The 26,257-nt window shown below is 41.4% G+C and overlaps 2 protein-coding genes across 2 annotated transcripts; both read right to left on the reverse strand.

The window, feature by feature from the left end:
* Positions 1-1,942: 1,942 nt before the first annotated feature.
* Positions 1,943-5,734, reverse strand: LOC117742300 (ras-related protein Rab-33B-like). The gene is made up of 4 exons (XM_034549500.1): positions 5,624-5,734; positions 4,735-5,220; positions 2,964-3,142; positions 1,943-2,535 (listed from the first exon to the last, which is right to left on the reverse strand). The coding sequence occupies exons 2-4, from the start codon at positions 4,951-4,953 to the stop codon at positions 2,208-2,210; spliced, it is 726 nt and encodes a 241-aa protein (XP_034405391.1). The 5' UTR covers positions 4,954-5,220; positions 5,624-5,734; the 3' UTR covers positions 1,943-2,207.
* Positions 5,735-5,996: 262 nt separating this feature from the next.
* Positions 5,997-24,166, reverse strand: LOC117742219 (N-alpha-acetyltransferase 15, NatA auxiliary subunit-like). Its single transcript, XM_034549370.1, has 20 exons — positions 23,883-24,166; positions 18,599-18,683; positions 18,408-18,512; positions 15,890-16,047; positions 14,938-15,072; positions 14,268-14,421; positions 13,502-13,621; positions 13,284-13,379; positions 13,014-13,120; positions 12,113-12,185; positions 11,739-11,908; positions 11,485-11,637; positions 10,539-10,667; positions 10,199-10,412; positions 9,892-10,085; positions 9,627-9,735; positions 9,413-9,511; positions 9,044-9,187; positions 7,818-7,915; positions 5,997-7,591 (listed from the first exon to the last, which is right to left on the reverse strand). The coding sequence occupies exons 1-20, from the start codon at positions 23,934-23,936 to the stop codon at positions 7,394-7,396; spliced, it is 2,595 nt and encodes an 864-aa protein (XP_034405261.1). The 5' UTR covers positions 23,937-24,166; the 3' UTR covers positions 5,997-7,393.
* Positions 24,167-26,257: the final 2,091 nt, after the last annotated feature.

Here is a 26,257-nt window from a genome sequence, read left to right on the forward strand (position 1 = left end):
TAAAGGGACAGTGTGTAGGACATAGTAGCAGCTAGAAATGAGGTTGCAGATTACACCTCATTCCCCTCCACATGCAAGGCTCACTCAGAGCCAGTGTTTGGACTACGTGAGGAGGACCAGCTCCATATGGAGATAGTAAGGGCTAAGGTATGAAAAAAAAAAATATTCTTCATTCTATATATATAGAAAGATAGATATAATCTAGTAGAAATAAATCATAAGTCAGTCATCCTCCATAAACTCAAAATATTGGTACAAATCAATGCAGCAAGGGTGGAGATATCCTGACTATTATTCCCTAGTTTTGAGGAAACTCAAAAAACACTGGACCCCACATTTTTCATAATGCAACTCCAATGTGGGTTTTCAATAGTGCCTCATGGTGAAAGTCCACGCCTCCAGTTTGTTACTCTGCAAAAGTGTTTCTGTTCCAAGTGTACAGTATATCCTTCAACCAGACATCACTCTGATATCCATGCACCGATTGAAGATGTCTGTCAAAAAGTAATAATAATAATACTTCAATTTTATATAGCGCTTTTCTATACTCAGACCCTTTACATAGGGAAGAGACAAACAGAACAAAACAAAAAATAGAAAGACAAAGGAGCAAACAAAACATGTATGGGTAAAGAAAAGAAAACTGGAGTAGCTATGCGAGTCATGTAGTGGAGGGTATGGGTGCAGGGGTCAACAGGTGAAGGAGAGTTTGAAGAGGTGGGTTTTGAGGGCTTGCTTGAATGATGATAGGGTAGGAGCCTGATGGATGTGGATGGGGAGGGTGTTCCAGAGGGGGGGTGCAGCAGCTGAGAAGGCCCTGTCACCCCAGGTCCGGCACTTGGTCCTGATGGTCTTCAGAGTGTTTGCACCGGCAGACCTGAGGCAACGGGTTGGGGCTTGGAGGGTAAGAAGGGCAGGGGGGGTTGTTTAGGGCTTTGTAGGTGGTGAGTAAAATGTTAAAGTAAAAAGTAGACAGAGTACTAAGTTTTCCAAGAACAATTGACCAGTTCCTGTTTCCTTCTAGAGGAAAATGAGAAGTCAGTGTGCTTTTTGTCACAGCACTTTTCACTGCTCAAGGAATAATATTTGGCATCACTATAAGACTCATGGCAAAATATTCAACTTGCATGGATAACCGAGAAGATAAATGAAGCATATGAAGAAACAGCAGTCTGTTTTTAGTTGTAACCCAGGAATCAGTCATTAATTAGGAACATTTTCTGAATTAATTTGTACTAATTTACACAAAAAGACAGGAAACCATCTGGAGGTGTTGTTATCTTAAGGTTAACATGCAACAAGGTTACTGGTCCAGCCCACTTGAGATTTTATTGGGCTGTATGTGGCCTTAGAATTAAAACGCGAGTGACAATTTGTTCAGACAATCCGATTTTGTGACATTCAAACATTAGCTTTAGATTTGATCTGCTCCCCATGCACCTTAGAAGTAAGAGATGTTGTGCTGGAAATCCCTACTCTGCTTCTCAAAAAACAAGCTTTAGACATTATATAGCTTTTCACAAACGGTCAACAAATTAGAGAATTTAGAAATCTAAATTCTGTTCTTTTCCCCCCGACTCAATCAGTGGCTTAATTAAATGCTTTGTAAAAGCAAATTAGAAAAATATAAAAGATACTCTCCTCCAGTTATCATTTTTCTTGAGTCTAGAGTAAGACATCTACCAGTTGGCTGTTGAATGTTCCACCACTGTGTGACTGTGACTGACACACACACACACACACACAGTTTGCCCTCATCATGTGACAACTTCTGAATCATCGATCGGCCCCACAATCACAACACATGTGATCCACAACGCACACACTGGTGCATGACTGCTGTGATGTTCTGTCCATCTGGACACAGTCCTGTGGTGGGAACCGCCAGGATTTGATTAACACCACTGTACTAAAGTTACACGTATACAGATCCTCCACCAAATAATGTTTACATTCACAGTCTTTTATTTTGCAGCAATTGTAAACAAGAAGATCACAATTATACATACAATTCAAAAAAGGACATCTTACATAGTATAAATATTAAAGTTCAATGTGGGAGTAACAGCAACTATTTCAAATGTAAAAAGATTTGTATTTTTGTCTGGTCATTATGCACAGTACCGTCATTCTCTTATTGACACAAACGCACAAGCTAAAAACATCACATTGATGCATCTGAAAAGGCCAACGGCTCCCTGCGTCTCTCAGCAGCAGGTCCACAGCTCTTTCTCTGGTCTTTTCTTATTCATAACTTTAAAGGACCCGTGCGTTGACGTGTTTGCGGCTGCAGGTTTCTTCTGTCTCTTCAGTTTGACACCAAGAGCAACAACAATGTCCTCCACCTTATCCTGCTGATACAGCACCTCTCCATCACCTCGCCGAACGTTCCCACATTTGTTTGGCGGGTTCTTGGCGGACGTCTCAAAACACATCATGCCGTGGGCTTTGGCGAAGCTCATCGCCTGCTCCTGGCTTACCTGGCCGTCGGTCCTGCTGGGGTCACGGAGGTCCCCCTTATTACCCACCAGGAACCTGGGAGGAGGATGGGCAGCGGAAAGGGACAAATGAAGGAGGATGATATTAAGAGTTGCACAAAAAAGTAATATGGTCGTAGGATGTTGACTTAACTAGAAAGGTTCAATATGATTTAAGGGTAAAGCACTTTTTCTTACCCAATTTATGTGTAGTGGCTTAAAAAAAAAAAGTACCTATATTTACAATGTATAATTTAAAAGGCCGTTTTCAAAAAATAGTTAAATTAATAGTTAAATTAAATTCTGAGCCAGAAATCTCCACTAACACACCAAACTATGTTTAATATGCAATTTGCATATTTAAAAACATATCTTTTCAGAAACATGAAATGCAAGTAATCGACTGGTAAATTTGTTTTTACTGTAGGCTATGGCTCCTGGGGTAATACTCTTCTTCTTTTTTTTTTAGCTACATCAGCACAATACCTGGGGATTTCCTGCCCGAGGGAGTTCTGCCTGCACTCTTCTATCCAGGCTGCCAGGCTGCTGAAGCTGGTGGGGCAGGTGACATCATATATGAAGAGCACCGCGTGGACATTGCGATAGTAGTGTTGCACCATGGACTTACGGAAACGCTCCTGTCCCGCCGTGTCCCACAGCTGGAGCTGGAGGTGATGACGAAGTGGCAGAGAAAAAAAAAAGTGACAAAAGAGGAAATTAATGAGAGGGAAGGCACGAAGAGGAAAATAAATCATGTGTTGAAATACCACGCACGCACACACACAGTGAATCATCACTGAGTGGGAAGAAAGAAAAGGAATAAACAAGTTGATGTGATCATCAAAAATCTGATCTCTCTCCTTAAATAAAAGTGCTAAATGTTACATTTATCACTTGATGTAATCTACGATGATGACCGAGGAACATTACACATTCCTATGAAAGGACTTTGTATAAAATCCTGTAAATACAGATTTGAAAGGAAACTCTTTTAATGAGCACTTGGAAGTCCGAGGATTTGTAACAGTTTTAATTATCTCAATTCAATTCAGTTTATTTTGTATAGCCCAATATCACAAATTTGCCTCAGAGGGCTTTACAATCTGTACACATACGACATCCCTGTCCCAGGACCTCACATCGAATCAGGAAAAACTCCCCGAAAATAACCTTTGACAGGGAAAAAACCTTCAGGAGAGAAACAGAGGAGGATCCCTCTCCCCAGATGGACAGATGCAATAGATCTCAATCTCATGAGGACAGTTGACCTGACTTTCCTTCTGAGTATTGACTTGACATTTTTTTTATTTTAAAGCACTTGATCAACATCCACTGAGGTTGTAGGAAACCCAAGAAGTTTCGCAATGTGTAAGATATAGCCCAAAGTTAGTTAGGCGTTTGATTCTTTTTAAACATTTTTATTGTAACTGAGAACTGTACATTTAAAAATTGTAGTAAAGGTGAAATGCTGGCCCCTATTTGTTTGGAGCATGCAGTCAGATCTTACACATGGTGCCTTTAATAAGTTTAAGACTATCAATGCCATGCAAGAACAAAGCGGGGAACATCCTCTACCCTATAAACAAATCCACAGTCACCACCGACAGACACTTCCTCTGTCATGTGGTTGTTTCAAAACACTAAACGACACAAACCAACACCCACAGATTAACTGAAAATAGAATCATCGTGCCTCGCATGTCTCCCCACCTTAGGGTTCAAAATAAAACGTTTCACCTCTTGAAATAATCTGTGGTAAATTAGATGGCTTGAAGAGGCTGTTGGTTAAACAGTTAACATGGCACTAGAGTCAAGCATGCACTCTTCACAGAGACTTACAGGCTGCTTTAATTCTGCGGATTTTATTCCGTCCAGAGAATATTCTCAGTCCTTCAGTCTGGAACAAAAAACACTGCACTGCAGCGAGGGACTAAAGAGCCATAAAAACGTTATAAAACATGACAAAGTCACGGTTAAAAAGCACAAACACCTGCAAAAGTCTAACAGGAAAATGATTATGTTTGTTTTGTCCCTCCCGGCTGATTAGTCAGTTAGGTTGGGCCCTGAAGAGCACTGGATTCATGGTGAAAATGACAAAGGATTAACAATCAACCTAAAAGAAACCAACATGACGTGGATGGCTTCATCACCAGTCAGTTTATTTTCACCAGTTTGGAAGAAACATATTTTAGTTTGACACAGTTAGCCTGATAATGTGTCCACCGTTTTGCTTTAATTGACGCAAAACACAATTCACCTTAATTTTCTCTCCATGGATATCCAGCTGTCTTTCGCGGAAGTCCACCCCGATGGTCGCCTCCACTCTGCAGGGGAAGTCTGCGGCGCAGAGTCGGTGTGTGAGGCAGGTCTTCCCCACCGCGGAGTCTCCGATCACCAGCACCTTGAAGGTCCGACAGCGAGTCAACAGGGAGGACACGCTGCCCAGAGAGTTGGAAAACTCAAGAGAGGACTCCATTTGCCCCGTCGGTCACAGTCAATTCACGAGAAAAACTAAGTGCAGAAAACGAGCTCTGCGTGCAACGTGATCTCCAAGAGAGGTCTCTAATAAAGATGCAGGTGTGAACAAAGTCTATTAAGACTCCTTGGAGGAAAACAAACTTCCTTTAGGAGTGAGGGAAACCTTTCCTCCCAAGTGCCCCTTGATGCCTCCTCACGGCGCTGATCCGCGTGATTGGAAGGAGGAGAGCGAGTCTGAGGCGTTTCATTTGACGGTGATTGGTGTCTGCGGGTGGAGAGTTGGTCAAATGACGAGCGGCCGATACATACGTACATGGTTTCCCCTCTGTAAACATTTTGTAACCCTCTTAACTTTTTCATTTGTCAAAAATAAAAACATTTAACTTGTTGGACCCGCGCAGCCAATATAAATGTAGTATAATATTATTGAGAAAATAGTTTGGCACTCTTTTATGGACATGGTGTATCGATCACATAACATTTCAGAAAAACTCAAAACATGTTTTTTATTTTACACCAAAAAAAAAGAAAAGAACTAAACACGTTTACCAATAAAAAGGCCATTAGACTGTAAGGGCAAGCGTTGCCTGCAAAGTACGGATGAAGATAGAATTACAAATAGTTTCGTCTTCTATGCAGGCTTATGTATTTTTGTCTTTTGTTCTCACCTTCTGCCTTTGCACGCTGCCATGTTTTATCGAATGAATTGTCAACATGGGTGATATGCTGATGCTCAATGTTCTTTCAGGGTCGCAGCAGCGCCCTCATCCTCACCTGCCGTCAGTGTAACAGGATGCTGCCCCCTCTTGGTGGATTCACTTTAGTCATTTACCTCAAGTTTTTCAAAATACTGGATTGTAAACAAACTCTGGCTTTTTTATTTTTTTAATAACAAATCTATACTTAACTAACAAACTGTATGAATTGTATATACAGTGGCTACATCTGAGGTGTGTGTCAGCCTCACCCACAATGTGGAGTCTGACCTGGGAGCAGCTAAGCAAGTTTAATAGTGGCTACACAGACAGATGAAAAGGAATAATTTGTTTTCTTTCGTTTGGTTTTAATACAAAAATCCAGAGATATCATACATTTCCATCTCAGATTTCATCTTTCACATTAGAACCCAAATCAGAGGAAAACGGGGAAGAAAATAGATTATTGGGGGAAAAAAAGAGGGCGGAACAGATAAAATAACAAATTCCAGATGCAGTAGTTAACATTTTCCCTTCTGTCACTTCGGGCAATGGGCTTGGATGCTGAACTCTGACCTTTTGAGGAGCCATTTTAATTAGCAGAGAAGAGCCCCTCGGAGTGGAAACATCCTACTTCAGACTGTTAAGAGTCCCTGTGTACATGCAGATAAAACCATTTCTAACAAGTGACAACAGCAACAACGCAAGTGACTGCCAGGAGAACCCGTTCTAGCAATGAGTATCATCAATAAGAGTTTCAGTCATCCATTTAGGACAGGAAGGTGTCTATGGTATTGCTTAGATCAATCCAACTCTCAATTATGTAAAAGTGTTAAACAGAATCACTGTACTTGAAATGGCGCACATCACACAACCTTTAGTTTTTAATCTGTGCTACAAGGTGCTCCATTATAACAGACAAAGGATTACATATTCCAAAAGTTTAAACAGGAACTGTGAGGGGAAAAAAAAGAAGAAAAAGACTGTTCACATGTGAGGCAAGGTCCTTCGTGCTGTACGCCGGCAGAGCTGGAGCCTTGCTCACACTCTGCTGCCCTGCCACATGTAGACAGATACAGATGTGCCTGTGGTTGCTGGATGTCCTCAGTGTCTACTTTGGGTCTTCAGTAACTCCTCCTGCTTAGCTTCCTACAGATCCGTCAGAGATCAGATCCACTCAGCTCAGTCTCCCGTCCCCCAGTGACAGTTGTGTCCTATTATCATTTAAATGAGCTTTTAAAAATAAGGGGGAACGCAGTGTGCGATAGGCGTGTGTCAGAAAAGCACTGAGTCAAACTCGAGTGGTTGCGGTCACCGTTGTTGATCATCTCCAAGGAAACAGACAGTCGTGTCAGTCCGTCACAGTCTCTCCCGACAGTTTGCCAATAACTATTGTTTATTTTAATTTTCAGCTTGGATGTCAGCTTTATTAAAAAAGTAAAATGGCCATTCCGTTATCTTCCTCTTCAACCCCCCCCCCCCCCCCCCTCTTTCCCACAAATACACAACCGCACACATGCTCTCAACAAACACAAACACACACACACACACACACACACAGTCCTGATTTCCACCACGTGGGAGAGAGCCAAGCCATGCCAGGACAGACCTGATTAAGCCGAGCCAAAGAACGAAACACACATTTTCGCTTCCCCGTGTCTGGCTCTACAAAATGGCTGCCAGGCGTACCACAAGGCTCCGTGCTCGGCCCAATTCCTTCTCTCATTTGCTGTTCCATCGCGCTCACATCTCATTGGCTAGCTCCTCCGTTTCCGTGGAAAGATCTCCATTGGCGATCTTGGTGTTCTCCTCGTATCCCGGAGGTGTAAAAGCTAATGTGTACGGGTAAAGCTTGCGACACTCTGCACGGTACGACTCTGCGCGCTCCTTACAGTCGCCCAGCACAGCTCCCCGAAGACACTCCAGGACCTCCGTGCAGATCTGATGAGGGAAGAAAAACCTCCGTTAGTTCGACACATTCAGTCAAATGGAATTCTTTAAAATCAGACTTAATTAAAACGGATCCATGAACAGAGCTGTATACAATAATAACTATAATGACTACATTCATACAAGTATTTCCACTCTGGTATCAATGGATTTAATAACATTAGTATGTACTTTTTTTACCAGAGACTGTTTGCCACACTACATAATCCATGAATACCTGTATGGTTCTGTTGTTGAGTGACTCATCTAGTGCAGTGGCCAGCTCTGCTGCCTTGGATTCTGTCGATGAGTCCAGATACACCATCATCTTCGCAGCTGCAAGAAAGAGGGAGAGAAGAGTGTCCATGAGCCTGAGGGAAAGTGTGTGTGCTTTTAATCAAGCTCTTAAAAACTACCGGAGGAATATAGGTTGGAGAAGCAAGATTGTTTTTAGGTATGTGAATGTATTTTGAGAAAGAGGAAACCAAATAGTCACTGTGACTCAGGGGAATGCATTTGACAAGTGCTGGTGGTAATTTTAGTGGTGTATGAAGGTTTTATGATGTGCAGTGGAAGCTTAACCCTATACAATAGAAATAAATAAGGAAAACTCAAGATGGAAATATTAAAAGATCAGGTCCAACCAAAGATGTAAAAACATTTTTTTATGTCTTCTCACCCTGCAGAAAGGGCCCGATAAGTCACTGTCAACAGTGGGTGGGATCAGTGGCGCTGTTGACTCTAGCCGTCTTGAAACAGAGACCCGTCTCATTTCCCATGCTTTGAGAGTGTGACTAGCCATGTCTCTACCATTCATATTTACACAATGTGTTTATGATTAAATCATTTACAAGGGCACAAAGTTCTTCATAGATCTACCCTGCTCATTTTACTCTTAAAGTGAACCAGATTGGTTCATGTCACCTTTACAAAATCTCATTATATGTAATATACAACATTTCCTTTCAGGGAGCATACCCCCCTAGACGGTCTGAGGACCCACCAGTCTCACAAAATCCTGTGGGAATCACTTCTCCCTAAAAGCCCAAACTCACTCAGGCAGTTATGTTCAGCTAGAACCAAGATGACCGAAAGAGAGCCTTTAATTAAATTAATTAATAAATTAAGTTGAAGAAAATACACTTAATTTTTTTTTTTCTTCTTTAAAGTTCAAGAAATTCATGATGTTTCCAAAGTCAACGAGTAATAGACCCAAAATAGTGCGCTAATAATTCGAGCAGTCTCAGCAACACAACCGGCATCTTGGAGAGTGTGTGGAAAGAGGAATGTGGAAGAGAAGCTCACACAACAATGGGACAAGTGGACTGCTTCTAAAACGCATCACAAGAACACGGCAACAGATATTCTAGGTTGTGTCAGTATATTGTTAACCTCACTAAGTAAACGTGAACCAATCCTTTAATAACTGTGTGTGTGTGTGTGTGTGTGTGTGTGTGTTCCTACCAGCCAGTCGGTGTGGTATGGAGTTAGAGTGCTTGGTGAGGTAGGCCTGGTTGAAGCTCATCGCGTTGCTGTCTCCGAACAGCCGGGTGATCTCCTGCTTCAGCACCGTCCGGACCACCTCTGGCAGCTCCGTGCTCTCTGAGACTGGAAAAAAAGGAGGGGAGGAAGTTAAAGAAGCAATTGTGGGAGGAATGTAGAAAACGCACAATGAAAAGAAGTAGGGGGAAAGGGCAAGAGGGGGTGGTGGGTGGTACGTGAGTAAGAGAAAGGATGTGTGGATAAAGGAACAAATAAGGTATGGAAAAAATTAAACCAACTACATGTGCTGATTCAATAGCTGTGGCATTAATGAGGAACTCTCTCTCGTACCTCCTTTAAAGAAGCGTACTAGACACTGGTGTAACCATGGATGGTCTGGGTCAATGGCCAACGCCCTCTTCACAGATTGGAGCATCAGCAGGTATTTTTCTGAAAAGAAAATATGGATTGTAAATCTGATTGAAGCAGAAATTAAAGTTAAGGTACAGTGTCAACACGGTAGGGAAAAAAAACAGTGAAGTATTATTCCAATCTGCCTGCCTACCTTTTCTAAAGTAGATCTCAAAGGCCAGGAGGTGTGTGTCTATTTTGTCCTTGACCAGGTGTTTGAGAGGTATCAGGAATTTGACCGCTTCTTCCAGTGGATATTCAACCTGTAAATAGGAATTGCGAAAGAAGAAACACAAATCACTTTAACTCATTCGGCTCACCCAATCACTGAAGTCTTCCTGTGTGGGCAGCGTCAAAGACACATTTTCATTGCTTGGCCACTGACAACATTAAGGATTCTTAATGTTTATTTCTCTAACCTTGACCAGCTTGTCAGGAATTAGTTCCTCCTTGGGTCCTCCGATCTCCTCGTCGTCATCTTCCTTCTTCTTCTTCTGGTTCTTAAGCTGCTTCTCTTTCTCTGCAATCTTCTTCTCCTCCTCCAGCTGGGCCTTCTTCTGGGCTCTCCGCTGCTTGTTCCGCAGCTTCTTCAGCTCTTTGTCTGAGAAGTTAGCTAGAGAAGAGAGTGAAGCGTTAATGAAGGACAAAATGTACTAATGTTCTCTTTTTGTCTAGGACAGCATTTGATACATGTTGGAAACTCAGTAGTGCAAACGGGGACCTCACCAGTTTCGGCCTGCAGCTCCTTGCTGTCGTCAGTCAGGGGATTGTCATGGAGGCTCAGGTAGATCTGGATGGCACTGACAGCAGTCTTGTAGTAGAAGGGATGCATCCGAAGCACGTCCTCCAGCTTCAGCAGGTCCACGTAGGAGCGTAGCGTCATCTTTCTCATGCAGTAGGTGTGGAAATCAAACTGGTCGTCTGTGATCTCCACAAAATGCTGATGAAAGAGGGGAGAAAGGAAGGTGTAAAAAACCAAAAAATAATAAAATAAAGATTTGACCCATACATGAAACTAAATTTGGGCAATAACACACAACTACAATCCCTGATAATAAAGGCTCACCCTTTCAATCTCGTGGCACTTCTTGAGGGCCTCCCCAAACTTGTTCATGGACTTGTAGGCGAGTGCACACTCCGTCTGGAACCACATGCACTGCATCTCGTTGAGGTTCTCCACTGCAGACGCTCCCTCCTTGACAAAGACAAAAGCAAAAACACAAGCAGGAGCAAAGTAATTACTAATTTATCATGTCACCTGCTGCAAACAGATTAGTTTTCTACGAACACATTGTAGGTGACGTATTCATTTTGTGTACCTGTGAATCTATTATTATTCATGTATAGAGTTACGCTGACCATAGTGGCCTCGCTTGTTTAGGTTCATCCTGTGTGTGAACTCATTTCATGAAGAGCACCAAGGGATCAATGGGGTCATACTAGGCAGGCTTTTTAGGAGAACATGAAGGCTGCTTTAGTTTTATGTTGCACATCAGCAACATTTACATCTATACCAAAACATTTTACAATAAAAAATGTTTAAAAAAATTAAGAGAAAAACTCAAATGTAGTTTGTGATACTAGATATAGGAGAGACAATATTTATAAGTCATATAGCCCAGGCTACAGAAAGGGAAATGTGTTTTCTTTACTATATTTAATTTTCACTTTGTTTTAGTTTATTAATCTCAGCCTCAATCACCTGCTCTCAAATGCATAAACAGACACACAAACAGAGACCCAATTACATGACAATTTCAAAGACACTATATACTTGGGGTCATCTAGTCATCAACATTATCAACTCCTCCATATAATACACTTTAAATGAGTTGCTGTGTTAATGAAGAAGTTCTCGTGTGTATTATGCGACGCTGCCACAAGTGAAATTAATTTCACCCCCAGTAATTTAAGCGTCTCCAGGTTGTACGAGTTCTTTGCAATTTGAACATGATTTTGTTTTCATGTTCTCAAAAGTTTTCCTCCGCTGGGGTCAGAAGTCAGTTTCTCACCCGGGTGAACTTGGAGCACATTTCCTCGGCCTCTTTGACCATACCAGCCTTCAGCATGTACTTGGCACACTTGGAGTTGATGAATCGGTCAGCGGTGTCCAGAGCCTGTGCCTCATCCATCCACTGAGCAGCCTCTTTGATGTTCCCAGCATGCTGCAGGAGAGGTCAATACAACAGTCATGACAACAGCTCAGCAACACTCCACTTCGTAGTTAAACTGTTGACATGTGTACAAAGTTGTGGAGTATATTTACCTTGTAAATCTTAGCTTTTATAAGGAAAAGTTCAATGAGCGTAGGTGTGCTCTCAATGGCTGCGTTGATGTATTCTAGAGCCAGTGTCTGTTGGTCAATGATGTCGTAGTGCTGCGCCAGGAAGTACTGCACCCAGAGCAACGTGGTGGGCGGTTCCTCCTTACCGTCATCTGCGACAGTGAAATAAGAGATTGTGTAAATTTACGTCTTCAGGAATGCGAACAAAAGACTGTCGGCATAAACCGTGTACGATAACAGCTACGTTAGTTCTCTTTCATAAGATTTTCATCAAACCAAACCCCGTTTTGTGTTTATTGTTCAATTGTTTTTCAGAAAGACATCAAGTTCACCATCATGATGAATTTTCTCCTCACCGTTCTGGTTGAACATTCTGCAGCTTTTTAATGTGGTTTCATAGCTGACGACCAACTCTTCTATTATTGACACCTGCGAAGAGAAAGAGGAGCGAGTACATTACCTCACCTGCAGTATGGAGTACGCATCTGGAGTGAGGAGTTCAAAATAACTTATGGCATAGTTTGGGTCTTTTAAACTTTGGCTTTTATGAAGTACGTATTTCCAACAGTAAATGTCAATCATCAGGCAGGAGTACCAGCAAGGGAGTAAATGTATTGCTCAATATCTGTTTGAGCCATATTTAGAATATGCCCTTATACCTTGCCGTGAGATATTTATTTCCCAAAGGGAAATGAGGCCATTATCTATGAACCTCTTCAAAGCCACCAGACGTCTTTCACAAAACCAGTTATTTTACCTCGCAGAACTTGTGTTGCTGGTCTACCGCTGCCTTGATCAGTTGGTTTGTTTGTATATGGGAGACTGTGGTGACTTTCAAAAAAGTCACACTACACTGACAGCTTCAGTTCCCAGTTGGAAAGAGTGTCTAGCTGTCTGACAGCAAAGTAACCCAACAACATTTTGTTTAAATGTAGCGTACACTTAAACTGATAAATTGCATATTAAGGGGGGCCTTTGTTTTAGGCGTCTAAATAATTTAGCTGCTGTTCCCATTAACAGCAGTACATTGCTTTGCTCCTGTCTGCTTCGCCTAACTAGGACTGTGCCGACCATCTTCGATTGTAGTAATACAATTACTATGGATAAGTACCTCACACAACTACATTTTAAAAATCCAAACCATCCTTTTAAACCTAGTTCACAGGAAGCTTTCCCTTAGACTGAGCTCTCATCTATCAATGCATTATGATTTATATTTAGAGAAGTCATCAGTCATATCTTAAGCAGTGTTGTCACCTTTTCTTTGTTGTTGTACAGTGATTTAAGGGTGGTAAAGACTGGCGGACAGCCTTTACTGAAGTTCAACCGCAGATACCGGTCCAGACACTCTCGGAACTTCTCACCTACAGAGAAATACGATGAGATGGAAAAGATTATAAAACAAACTCCAGAAACAGAGTAAAAACAAACAACTGAAGCTGAAAGTAGCTACTAGCTTGTTCAATTATTACACGGATGGCAATTTTGTCTCTGTTTGGTTGAAAGGAGATGTATTATTGGCCACACCAGAGAGGAAGTTGAGGGGCAGTCGGCGAGGAACCAGTCCTTTAGGGAACTTCTCCCAGGCGTCTTCATAGATCTTTTGTCTCTCTTCTACACCGCCTGGAGACATAGGAAAATAAGTAATGTTGACGATTGTAGTTTGTACAATGAATGTGGATACTTTTATAGTCAGTGATCATGATGATGCTGGTGTTATTAACAGGCAGGATAGTGCATCATACCTGGCTTTTGGGCATTTTCCAAGCCACGGTAATAGGACCAGTTCTCTGGGTTCCTCTCCTGCAGACGGCGGTAGACCTCTGTTGCATCATCCAGACGCTCCAACTTCAACAGCAACTCTCCTACGGAAACATGAGAAGAGCGCCGATGTCAAAGTACATAGGAAGACATTACATTACATTACATTACATTACATTACATGTCATTTAGCTGACGCTTTTATCCAAAGCGACTTACAATAAGTGCATTAAACCATGAGTCCAAACTCAGAACAACAAGAATCAAGCAAGTACAATTTCTTAAATAACATTAAACTACAGAGTACTATCCGTAAGTGCCATTTAAGTGCTACTAAAGTGCTAAACAACAAAGTGCTATCGGTAAGGGACATTTAAGTGCTACTACGGCATTTAAGTGCTACCTATTCAAGGTATAGTCGAAAAAGATGTGTTTTTAGTTTGCGACGAAAGATGTAGAGACTTTCTGCTGTCCTGATGTCAATGGGGAGCTCGTTCCACCAATGAGGAGCCAGCACAGCAAACAGTCGTGATTTTGTTGAGTGGAAGAGTAAAACATTGCTCAAATTAAGAGAAAGTAATTACAAGACAAAAGTTTGGAGAAGCTTAACAGAAAATACATTTGAATTTAGAACTTGCAAAGCAATTCTGTTGCTTTTTTACCGTTCAAATATTTACTCATGACAAAAACAACAGTTTAGAAACCCGTGGTGTGTGAAGAAGGGCTTTAGTGAGGAGCACAGTGACCCACCTCGAGTCTCCTCTACAGCCAGTTTGTCACAGATCTGCTTCTCATAGTTGGACAGATGCTCCAGAGCCTCCTTGTAAAGGCCTGCTTCTCTCAGCACCTGATTCTGGTACAGCAGCAGCTCGCTGTATTCGTAGTCCACTTTGTCTGGAGACGTCTGGGAAAACAAATAGGTTGTTAGTGAAATCAACAAAAACTACAGGAGCTGCTGGATGGACTTTTGCATCTATGCTGTTCGGGAAACTGCATCATTCTTTGTGTGTATGTGCAGCTTCCCAGTCACGTCAGCTTTTACATTTATGGCACAAAGACAGGAAGCGGACTGGTCTTATCAGGAGCAAGCCAGCCAGAGGGAGAGAATGAGCGCTGTTGTAGTTGTGGCCGATGCACAGACGACAAGAGACAACCTTCATATTGAATACTCGGTTGAGACAGTTGAACTAAAAAAAAGCACGGACTGTAACTCAGCTGCATCAAACAGCAACGCGAGTAATCCTGTTACTCATCTTACACTGCAGTGTTGCACAGCATCTGCAGTGTAACTTCATATTTATGGCTATTTGTTCCCGCCGTTTCTCAGTTCTGATCATAAAACCATATCTCACATCATGTAGAAAGAATAAGCAAGACAGATATTATAAAGGAGAAATGATAAGCAGTCAATTGGTCTAACCTGTTGTGTTTTCCGAAACTCTTCAATGATCTTTGCAGCCATTTCGTAGTCTTCCAGGAGGTGATAGGCGATGGCGTAGCCGATCCAGGAGGCCCGCTGCGCAGGACGCAGCTGCAACAGCTGGTACCGTGTCTCCTACAGTACAACAATATGCAAACACAGGTTGTTTTTTTTGCCATGCTTACCCAGCAGAACCAACGAGGTGACAACAGAACAAACATTTGCTGATGCATGGTATTGACACCAGGTTGTTACAAACACCTAATATTAGGGGTGCAACAGATCATAAACTATAACTTTGAATACATAAAAACTAAATACAGAACATTTAGAGACGCCCCGATCAAGTTTTATGCCAGATACAATTGCCAATCGTCGATAAGCCATATCGGTTGATACCGATAATTTTTTTATTTTGCTTTTAGCTCAGGTGCTGCAAACGTTACGGACTCTCCTGTTGATTTCAACAAATTTCCACAAGGGTCAGAGTTCAACTATGATCCTTTACAACGCTACCTAATACATTGACTAAGATCCCCTCCATTCTCATCAATATGTTTTATCCTTTCAACTAGACTTTCATCTAGCATCTAAATCACAGGCTGTGTCCCACGAGAGCTGTTCTACATTGTGACGACCGACTGCAACCGGATATCTGCCTGCTGATACGCTTGGTCCTCTCAAACTGGAGCCAAACTGCGTCCTGGACGAAGCAGAGCGACAGATGGGAGTGTGTATTCCAGAAGGTTCCCCCCGACAAATAATCTACATTTGTTTTTCTCTTGTATTACAAAGAACATAATTCTTAAATTTGATTCTCCAAAGTGGGTGTGGACAATAGGACGCCTGCCTGTGCCCTGACGCCGAGTGCATCAGGACGACTGAAAATGTGTCTTTCCGTTACGATAATCCAAATAGTATCTCGTAATAATCATTAACTGTTAGTTCTCACCCTGTAGCCCTCCAGGTCTCTCATCTGGATCTGCAGCAGGGACAGGTCTCGGAGGATCTGCAGGTTGTCCTTGTCCCACTTCAGAGCGTTGCGATAACACTTGATGGCCTCATCGTACTTCTTATCCGAGCGTTGCAGTAGGCCGTATACATGCCAGCCTGGGGCAACACGTGTTAAGGAACAATCGCCATTCAAACAGATGTTATCAAACTTCTACTTAAAAATAAATAAAAACAGATGAGCAGAGAGATGTTGTGGTTACTGGTGCCCAATAAGCCTCTCCTAGATAGAAACAATTTCAAAATTAGAGGAAAACAAGCAAACTGTTCATTTCATTGATTATTTTTGGCAGCACACACCACTGTGTATACGCGGTTTTAAATAGGGCTGCAACAAACTCACTTATTTTACAAATAAATTAATTGTTTAGTCTGTAAACAGGAGAAAATAATGAAAAATGCAATTCACAATTGATGGAATAAATAACCCAAATCCCCTAGTAAGAATTCAACGCAACACACTACATATATCAGCATACATCCCTCAAAGTATACAACACATAAACAACACATTTTTTCTACAGGCTCCTGAAGATAAGAACTGACTGCAGAAGCTGAAAAGATAGCAGTGTGTTGTCTGCTCTTAGATACAGCATGTTGACTTTAGACCGAGGCTGCCCAGCACTTATCTGCAGTAAATGTGCAGTGATTTTCCTCGGGCCTGAGAATCACAGGGAGAGAAGCAGAAAGACTCCTCCGCACAACAAGCATCTCAAGGTCCAGTGGCATCAGACACACATTCACTCATTTGGCAAAAGACACATTAGCTGAAGGTCTTCAGTTGGCGTGCTTTTTAAGACCTCAACAACTTCTTACAAAAAGGAGGGAACGTTCTGAAATTTTTGTCGACACCTTTGAATTTTTGTAACTTGGTGCGCGAGGCACACACACAATCACGTGAGTTTCACAAATAGTTCACTGATAAAAAATAATATTTACATGTCGAGTGATTATATAAAGAATGCCAATTAGATTTGAAATGAGTTAGAAGCAGAACGTCTTAAAAACCTACATTTGAGTATGTATTTTGCAGCCAAATAAAATAGTTTACAGGATATTTAACCTTTGATTCTTTATAATGCATGCAATACTTGACTTTTTTTCTTTACAGGGATTCTATAAAAAGGCAATTAAAAAGTCCATTAATATGAAATATATATATATATTTTTTTTTTTACAGATAACTTAGGGCTGCGTGATTATGGCCAAAATCCTAATCACGATTATTCACTTCTGTGTTGTGCTACATTCCAGCATCAAAATAAAACATATTGATTCTTATTCACCTGAAGCAAAATATAAATAAAATGTTTACCCAAAATAAAGGGCTTGTCTTTGAGATGTGGGTGATACGCTGTCGTGCTATGCATGGGTTGACATCGGACATGGACGGAGGTCCAGTGAGGTACCGTTAGCTTTAGCCTTCATTCATTCGTCTTACTGTGGTGATGTTTCAGGTGGTTGAACAAGTTCGCTGTGTTGCTATGCAGCGCAGACACAACTCTATCTGATTTGTTCTTGGTTAACATCACTTGCCCTAAATCCAAAATTATCCTTTTCGAGGGACTAGCTCCTCGCCTTCTGCACCTGACATTTCATTTACCGTTCACACGACACCCGTGTCCGTCTGTTCTGTTGTCTGTCTCGCTCCTCTTCTACTAATACCGGAGACGACTGCAGACAGAACTTTTTTTGAGGCTGCAGGGTGCGCGCGCATGACACCTCCCATCTCGTTTTCCATTAGTTGAGGAAGCGCTTGATTTGTTATGTAGCAGACATTTTAAACGTCAATATCGCTGACAATCATGCTCATTTAATTGTGGCAGCCAAAATCGTGATTGCGATTAAAATTCGATTAATTGTGCAGCCCCTTTCCACCATAATTACATTACATTACATTACATGTCATTTAGCTGACGCTTTTATCCAAAGCGACTTACAATAAGTGCATTAAACCATGAGTTCAAACTCAGAACAACAAGAATCAAACAAGTACAATTTCTTCAATAACGTTAAAATACAGAATACTATCCGTAAGTGCCATTTAAGTGCTAAACTACAATGTGCTATCGGTAAGGGACATTTAAGTGCTACTAGAGTGCTACTACGGCTCTACCCTCCCTATTCAAGGTATAGTCGAAAAAGATGTGTTTTTAGTTTGCGACGCATGGCTTCGTTTTCTGCCAGCTCCAATCACCTCGGAAACTTATCGCCCTCCAAACATTTGTCATTAAACTTGCATCTTCCCATCTTGGCTCCTCCCTAACTTGTTAATGCAACATCTGCAAATGTTGGACCTACTGCAGATTTAACACAATTTATGACGTTACTGTCCTCGATTTTATTCCAAGACTTTTTAAAGGGGTTACAGGGACCCTGCAAGTGACAGCAGCTTAACCAGGAGCATATCTCCTCCACTAACACACACATTATGTGTGCCATGACATGAATAAGGATACAGACGTGGCTCTTGAGATCATTGCGCAGGCCTCTTCTCACCAGGTCGTAGGCCTCCTCCTTCTTCCCCAGACAGTTCAGGGTCAATCCCTTCATCGCCAGGGTCTCTGCAAAAAGACACAATGGGACAGCAGACAGTAAGAAATAATGCACATTAACCGGAGAACTTTCCATCCTCATGTCGGCTGCTTACCTCCATGCTCTGCGAACTTGGGGTTGGACAGAATTTGTTTGCAGAACTTGAGCCCATTTCTGTACTGCTTGTGTTCGTAACATCGCTGTCAACGGAAGGAGAAAGATTACATTAAGTCAAAAGAACAAGAGTGGTATTTCAAATAGACAGAGAAGCATCGTAACATTCATCCTGGAGTTGGCAGCCTTGTCTAAACCCTTGCAAATAGCTCAACTAGGGCGGGGAATAATTCAATGAGATCATTTGCCGTCTTTCATCAGAATAATACCGTGATGAAATCATATCGCGATACAGTGATTCACAACTGCGTCGTCTAAATTGAAAATAACAAGCGAATACCAACTAAGATTTCTCAGAAAATCTGATTATTATACAATTTAATTTGTGATCCAAACCAATGAACTAAAAGCTGGGACATGGGTGCAGAATGTCCACCACAGCGGGATCTGCTTGTTACAGCGTTCTTCAAATTACATAAAAGGACCGTAAAGAACAAGGAACAATGTAGTCTTGGTCTGTCAGCAGTTTAAAAGTTCTGGTTTTTCACCAGCAATGATATCATTACAACAGCAGAATATTATCAGATGTACTCCAGAGATATTCCCTAAAAACTATCCATATCATTAACATTTAACAGCATTCTGCACACAGCCATGCTTAATGTTGAATCAGACTTTTTACTAAGACACACAGTATTACACCACCACCTTAAAGGATTTACCAGCTTTTGCCCTAAAGTTAAATTTAGTATGCAGTTGCACAATCAACAGAACACCACCTCTCCTTTTAAGCTGATGTGCATGCGTGAGAGAGAATGAGAAAGAGAGAGAGACAGCTTGCAAGAGTTAAGCTGGCAGATGGCATTTCGTTGTCCCACCGTCAACTTCACTAATAGTGAAAAAAGATGATGTCTATCTCACATATGGGTGCCGAGGTCAGTTATGAAATTATAAGTAATTCGATGTTTAATTAAATGAGGCCTAAAAGAAACAGTATAATGTCCTGGATGGTGCTGCTTTATCAATACTGTGCCCTAACTGAAATGCATATAGGACAATGTCACACACAATTGTGCATACTAGCTCAAAACAGTTGTTTCAAAAGAGAATATGTAAAAAGACCAACTGTTCAATAGGGCTGCACCCAACAATATTTTTTTAATGCATAATTAATATTAATATTTGTAAAACTAATTTGCTGATTATTCTTAAGATTAGTTTTGAATTCTAACATAACCGAACATTATTGATTAAAACAAATCTTGTCATTAGTAGTTTTAATGATGTATTTTAAGTGTAGACAGCTCATGATTCCCTCTCCAATATCTAGTTGTGTTGTTGAGAAAACATCTGTACAACTGTATTTATTCAAGTTTCTCACCAACACAAACATTTTACAAGATTACATGTGAAAACGTTATAATTTATCTTCATTCAATACTGATTTTCAGTCAACATATCCTGAACACATAATGTAACCGAGTGGTCAGAACAGATCCCGGATCGCAAATGGTCGCAACACCACGAGAGTTTACAGAGCACCACATTGTTGGGTCACTGTCTAAAATATTTCCACGGTTCAGAGGATCGTAGACAAGTTTATTTTTAGCTGCAGCTTGTTCTCCTGGGGAATTCAGGCATTTTACACACAGATTGTTTGAGCCATATCGGTCGATACCAATTTTTTGTTGCCGTGTGCTTTGCAGGTTTTGGCACCATAATTTCAACTGCTAAAGGTATTGTAAAATGTCCAAAAAATGTTAGTCATCCGTATACTTTAATACTGTCATTACTAGCAGTTAATTGCATAAAAACACAAAATGCATACAATTAGAAAAATTATGTTTAAAAGCAATGTATTTGCGTTAGTAGTTTTAACTATGCATTTATAAGCTACTTAGTCAAACAGACCATAACCATATTGCTGTAAAAACATCTCCCTCAAAACAGCTATTTATTCAAGTTTCAGATAAAAAACAAAAGTTTTACCAGATTTCATTTGAACATTTGCTGCCCGCAAGGTAAACCGCTAACTTTAACTCTCCTCCGGCTTATCATCCACCTCAAACACCGCTACAGCCTCCTAAGTGTGACACAGCTTGTGTAAAAGTTCCACACAAACATGTTTTGTTTTAGGAACTCACTCACACACGAAGCTAGAGGGCTACCCCACACACACACACACACACACACACACACACACACACACACACACACACACACACACACACACACACAACACACACACACACACACACACACACACACACACACACACACACACACACACACACACACACACACACACACACACACACACACACACACACACACACACACACACACACACACACACACACACACACACACACACACACACACACACACACACACACACACACACACACACACACACACACACACACACACACACACACACACACACACACACACACACACACACACACACACACACACACACACACACACACACACACACACACACTTTCAGGTAAATTTAGCAACATTAATACCACCAGCTGTGCTTAAAATCCAGCATGTTCTCTACCTCACCCAAAATAACTCTGCCCCAAGTTACAGAGAGAATCTGTCAGAGCGATGGCTCAAAGCAGCAGGGCTCGCTGCATGGAGTGCAACCATTAGGCTGGATTTTAAAACATTTCCCAAAGTCCTAACGGCACATTCTCGTCATTTTGGAAGGAATGTGGTAAAGAGGATAGTCTTGTTGGTTACAACTCACAAGCAATCACTTTAATGCGTTCATATTTTTTAGTGAAGAGCAACTGAAGATAACAACGGGGAAGAATGTTACTAAAATGTTTCCCTCAGTACCAGGGTGTCCGCTTACTTAATTACCTTTGAAGGTAGTGAACTAAAAATGTTGTTTAAAAAAAAAAATGTCAGGCTCTTCTTTATTATGCAATACCTAGTGATACATATTTAAACTATCAAGAAAAGAGGAGTATTTGTAATCTAAAACAATAGTTCAGTTGTGTGACATCTAAAAGGGCATGGCACCTATATTGATTTATACACCATATACTAGCCACAATGCATCCAGACAGTCCTGCATAAATAACTTAGTCAGAATAAGTTTTACTTAACTGAAGCGGCCAAAGCATGATGAGCACCGAACAAAAACTTAAGAGGCTTATCTTTGACGTGGGCAAGTTGCTACAAGTATCAGTGAAGGTAAAAACCTGGAAGTCCAGTTTGAGGAATTAAATCCATTAGTCAGGGTCAACTTGTCAGTGCTGTGTGACACCATAGGAAAATTGATTTGTATGCAAGGTTACATTTTGGTTTAAGATAACAGTAAAGAAAAGTGCACCCCACAACAACATAACCAAATAGAAACACATCCAACTCCAGTGCCATGCAGAAGTTGGAGACCTGCCAACTTCTAATAATGCATTTGGGCTCTCAGTGGGGGAAAGCAAAAATAAATAGGGGTGTGGTCCCCTTCTGACAGCCAGGGAGAAAACTGTTTCAAATCTCATGTCACATCCCCACTGTAGAAATCAATGACAGTAATTTAATTCTGGGTTTTCTCATTCACACAACAACATCATGCTTTCAGACCTCTTCTTCACTAGAAACAATACCTAAAGGTTTTCATTTTATTAAGTGTTGAACAATGATGTTTGGCTGAGTAAATGCTTTCTCTATACTAATCATAGATTATAATGCAGGAATAAAGACTACCAGAAGACTTTAGAATCTGCAGGATTATACTTTAAAAAAGTAGCAGTGCTAGAAACAAACTAAAACAACTTGGTAATAAGTTAGCAACTATGGTAGTGAAGACTTTTCTATAACTTTGTTAAACGTGTCCTACATTATCGTCAGACATTATTTATTGAGTGACTTAATTGCACACATTCTGCAGTTTTTCTTAATTGGTTAATTCTACAATTAAGTGAGAGATCAGAAAAACACCATTTCCATCTAAAATCATTTAACCATGCAGCACCACAACAATTTGTGTTTGCTGCATCCCCTCTGAGGGATGCAGCAAACACAAGCACAAAACTTTTCAAGATCAGGTGCAGGTCACTGGTTTGCTTTCCCTGCCAGAGGTGGAGTGAGTGAATGCCCTCTGCCAATGTGCAGATAACCACCCACCGACTCCCAGCACATACCATGCTTTTCAAAACAATGAAGGTTATCCGAACGAGCCAGTGACTGTACTCTGGTGACTGCTCCACACGGTCCCTGTTAAGTATGCAACTAGATGTGCTTGTGGAGAGGTTTTAACAGCACACACCGACAGCACACAAGCACGGGAAAAAAGAGGAAGGAGGGTTCACATATTTTTAATTTGTATTAAACATGCAGCAAACTACACCGAGCTCCACAACTGTTCAACGATGTCTCTAACCCACATGCTACTGTGTACAAATAGTAAATAAACAGCGGAGCGACACAGGTACTCAAATAAGGAAGAGAGGGATGGATGGATGGGTGGGTAGCTGCTCCAGCACAGAAGGCCCGAAGCAGCTCCCTAACGTTACAGATTTGCTGACAGTCACACCGGTCCGTCCCTCGCACATGCACGAGCTAAAAGTTAGCGTTCCCGGTTTGACCCGATCCACCCGACACCGGTGGAACGTATGACTCCAGACAGGATGTCCCGCACAGGCAGATTTAGACTGACATTTATCAGTTATGTCGAGATATTTAACGCTAGTTGGCGAACGTTAGCCTATTAGCTCACGTCAAGTGGCCGGTCGGTGTGATGAGCAGTGGCCCACGAACCACACGGACAATAATACAAAAGCACAAACACCTGCAGAGCGTCCAGATAGTTACATAGGAACAAACAACAAAGCGGCAATACGCGGTTACGTTAGTTTAAGGCGCTCCGAGTGGACACGACCGTTGCCCTGACTACACATCGTGGAGCGTTAAGTTATCGGTTGTTGTGTCCATGGTGAGCGAAGCGGCCTATTGCAACAGATAGCTACGTCTGGCTATTTGAACCAGGACCCCTGGGTTTTTAGTGGAGCTGCATTTAACATCACATTAAACACTAAGCACAGCAGAGTCAAGAACAACCATTTTGGCTTCACGTTACGGTGACAGCGCATGTCCGGGCCGGGCTAGCTCGCCCATTCAATGATGCCATTTTGCTAACACACGGAAGCTAGTGCTAGCAGCCAGAGAGCTACACTGACACACAGAGAGAGAGAGAGAGATAGAGAGAGCCGCAGATGAGTCTTTAAACTCGCCATGTCTGCGCAACTCTTTCACAATCGACTCACCAAAATCCTCTTGAAGAGAGCGTTCTCTTTCGGCGGTAAAGTAACTGTCGGCATCGTTGCAGTTGAGATCCGTTTCCCCCTCGACCTCAGCACATGTAGCTAAAGTTAGCCCGGGTAGTCAAGACGAGTAGAGTTGAGTGATGGCTCAGGTTCGCCTGCTTCAGCCGCGCCGCTCGATTGCTCCGTCTTCTTTCCTCACTCACTTCCTCCTCACGTGGTGAATCTAACACCTTTCAAAATGGCGGCGGCTGGGTTTTGCGTCCATGCTTTTACCGTATTTAGACACATACGAATACTCGCTTGGGATAATAATTGGTTTCTGATGTGTTTTGCACACCAAAAGTAAAAATATGTTGTTCAACATCATTCAAATTAGATCTAGTATTCCAATATTGAACAATTTAGAAACTTACATATTGCTGATTTAAAAAAGTTTAATTTCTCAACACAATATGTTTTCTATACAATCAGCGCTTCTCAAAGCGTGATTGTTTTTGATGTGTATGTTTGCACCTGGATGGACTCAAGTTTACATATCACACTTCACACCTAAACTATTTGTTACAAAATCATCTTTTAGAATCATGCTCATCATAAACTCATATTTTAAGTGACCACAGACAAACAACATTTTTTCCCCTTCATAACTGCATGATTGTTGAAAATGAATCAGATGGTTGTTAGTGAATGCTAAGAGGAGCCTTGTTGTAATTTGAGAAGCCAGAACACATGATGTAGGCCTACTGAGTGAATGTCCATGACGTTCATGTGAGATGAACTACAGCACATGTCAAAAAGCCTTTAGGATGCATCATACATCTAGTCCACCATACAATAATATCCATAATCCAAGATGGTGAACATGCAAAACTGGATCCTGTCTGCCTCGTCATTACACTTCGGTAACAGCACTGATTGTCCTGATCCTGCAGAGTGCCTTACATTCCAGCCCCATGACATCCTTCTGGAGTGCTTCAAAGGGGTTCAAACTAAATGGCAGCACCATCTTGTCCTCGAGGGCAGTCCTCTAGTTTAAATACTGTCATCTTGGTCTCTGATAACATGTAATCCTACGGCCTCCTCAATGGCTCCCTGGATGAGAGCTTCAGGATCTGCAACCTGTAAAATGCACATTCACAAAAACAACAAACATTTAACAATATAGTCTGTGCATAACCAGGTGATGGGGTCTGAATGATATGATGCATATGCTGCATATGTAAGACATCAGGCTTCAACCGTGGCGAACAAGTTTGTCCTCTCTTTATTAATATCCTAATATCTTCAGCAGCTTGTCATAATGCACATCTGGACTGCAGAGGATAAAGATAATACAAACATCCATCCATCCATCCATTATCACCCGCTTATCCGGGGTCGGGTCGCGGTGGCAGCAGGTTCAGCAGGCCGACCCAGGCCTCCCTCTCACCCGCAGCACTTTCCAGCTCATTCTGGGGGATCCCGAGGCGTTCCAAGGCCAGCCGGGAGATATAATCCCTCCAGCGTGTCCTCGGTCTTCCCCGGGGCCTCCTACCAGATAATACAAACAGTCAGCATTTATTGGAAAACAGGAATAACAACAGACATACAAATACCATACAGCAGAAAGGCATGCAAAATAAAAAATAAAGAAACATTTAAATTAGTAAGCTGTAATTAAATTGATTTATATTATATTTAATTAGTTCATAATAGTGCTAGTTTTAAATATCTTTAACTTCTTTGAATTATCTGTTTGCATGCTGCAACATCCTATTTGATCAACAACTATTTTACTTAATGTCAATTATCTATACATTATTAAAAATAAATATTAAGATACTTCGAGTTGTCTAACTCCTTGTTTAACTTTATATGTAACTCTGAGACGGCCCCTTCAAGTGTTAATTCAACCATATAAACAGTTGTGAAAATAATACAATTATTAAAACTATTAGAATACTACTCACCTGTCACTGAGCCTTTGGAGCAACACTCAGTGTAAAGCATAAGAAAATATAATAACACGTAAGGTATATTTCATCCTCACAGAATGACCCACACCTGCAAAACAAAACATACATTTCCAAAGTATATATCTAATAATGCACAAATTAAGACTCTGTTTAGGATCTGACAGTTTGCCTCGTGGTCCTCAAAATAAAAGGCAAGATTACTCTGAGAAATCAAATATTGTCTTAAATATCTCAGGCATACACAGTGCTGCTGTCAAGATGCTCAGTTTGATGATCTTTTTTCTTCAGTGCCACTCTCCAGCCAGTTTGTCAACTTTACTCACAATATCTCAGACGATACAGTCAAATTTAACATCTGCACGGATAAAATCATGCAGCTCAGAGGTTGTGTGCTTGTAATTCAGTTGAAAGCTTGATGCA

This window comes from Cyclopterus lumpus, chromosome 1 (genome assembly GCF_009769545.1).
Source record: "Cyclopterus lumpus isolate fCycLum1 chromosome 1, fCycLum1.pri, whole genome shotgun sequence".
NCBI classification, from domain to species: domain Eukaryota; kingdom Metazoa; phylum Chordata; class Actinopteri; order Perciformes; family Cyclopteridae; genus Cyclopterus; species Cyclopterus lumpus.

Coding starts and splice junctions, on each gene's coding strand:
- LOC117742219 (XM_034549370.1), bottom strand. CDS start 23,936: ATGCCGACAGTTACTTTACCGCCGAAAGAGAACGCTCTCTTCAAGAGG. Junction 9,736..9,891: donor TTCCTGACAAGCTGGTCAAG/GTTAGAGAAATA, acceptor TCCTATTTACAG/GTTGAATATCCACTGGAAGA. Junction 9,512..9,626: donor TGAGATCTACTTTAGAAAAG/GTAGGCAGGCAG, acceptor TTTTCTTTTCAG/AAAAATACCTGCTGATGCTC.
- LOC117742300 (XM_034549500.1), bottom strand. CDS start 4,953: ATGGAGTCCTCTCTTGAGTTTTCCAACTCTCTGGGCAGCGTGTCCTCC. Junction 3,143..4,734: donor TCCATGGAGAGAAAATTAAG/GTGAATTGTGTT, acceptor CATCACCTCCAG/CTCCAGCTGTGGGACACGGC. Junction 2,536..2,963: donor CTCGGGCAGGAAATCCCCAG/GTATTGTGCTGA, acceptor TCCTCCTCCCAG/GTTCCTGGTGGGTAATAAGG.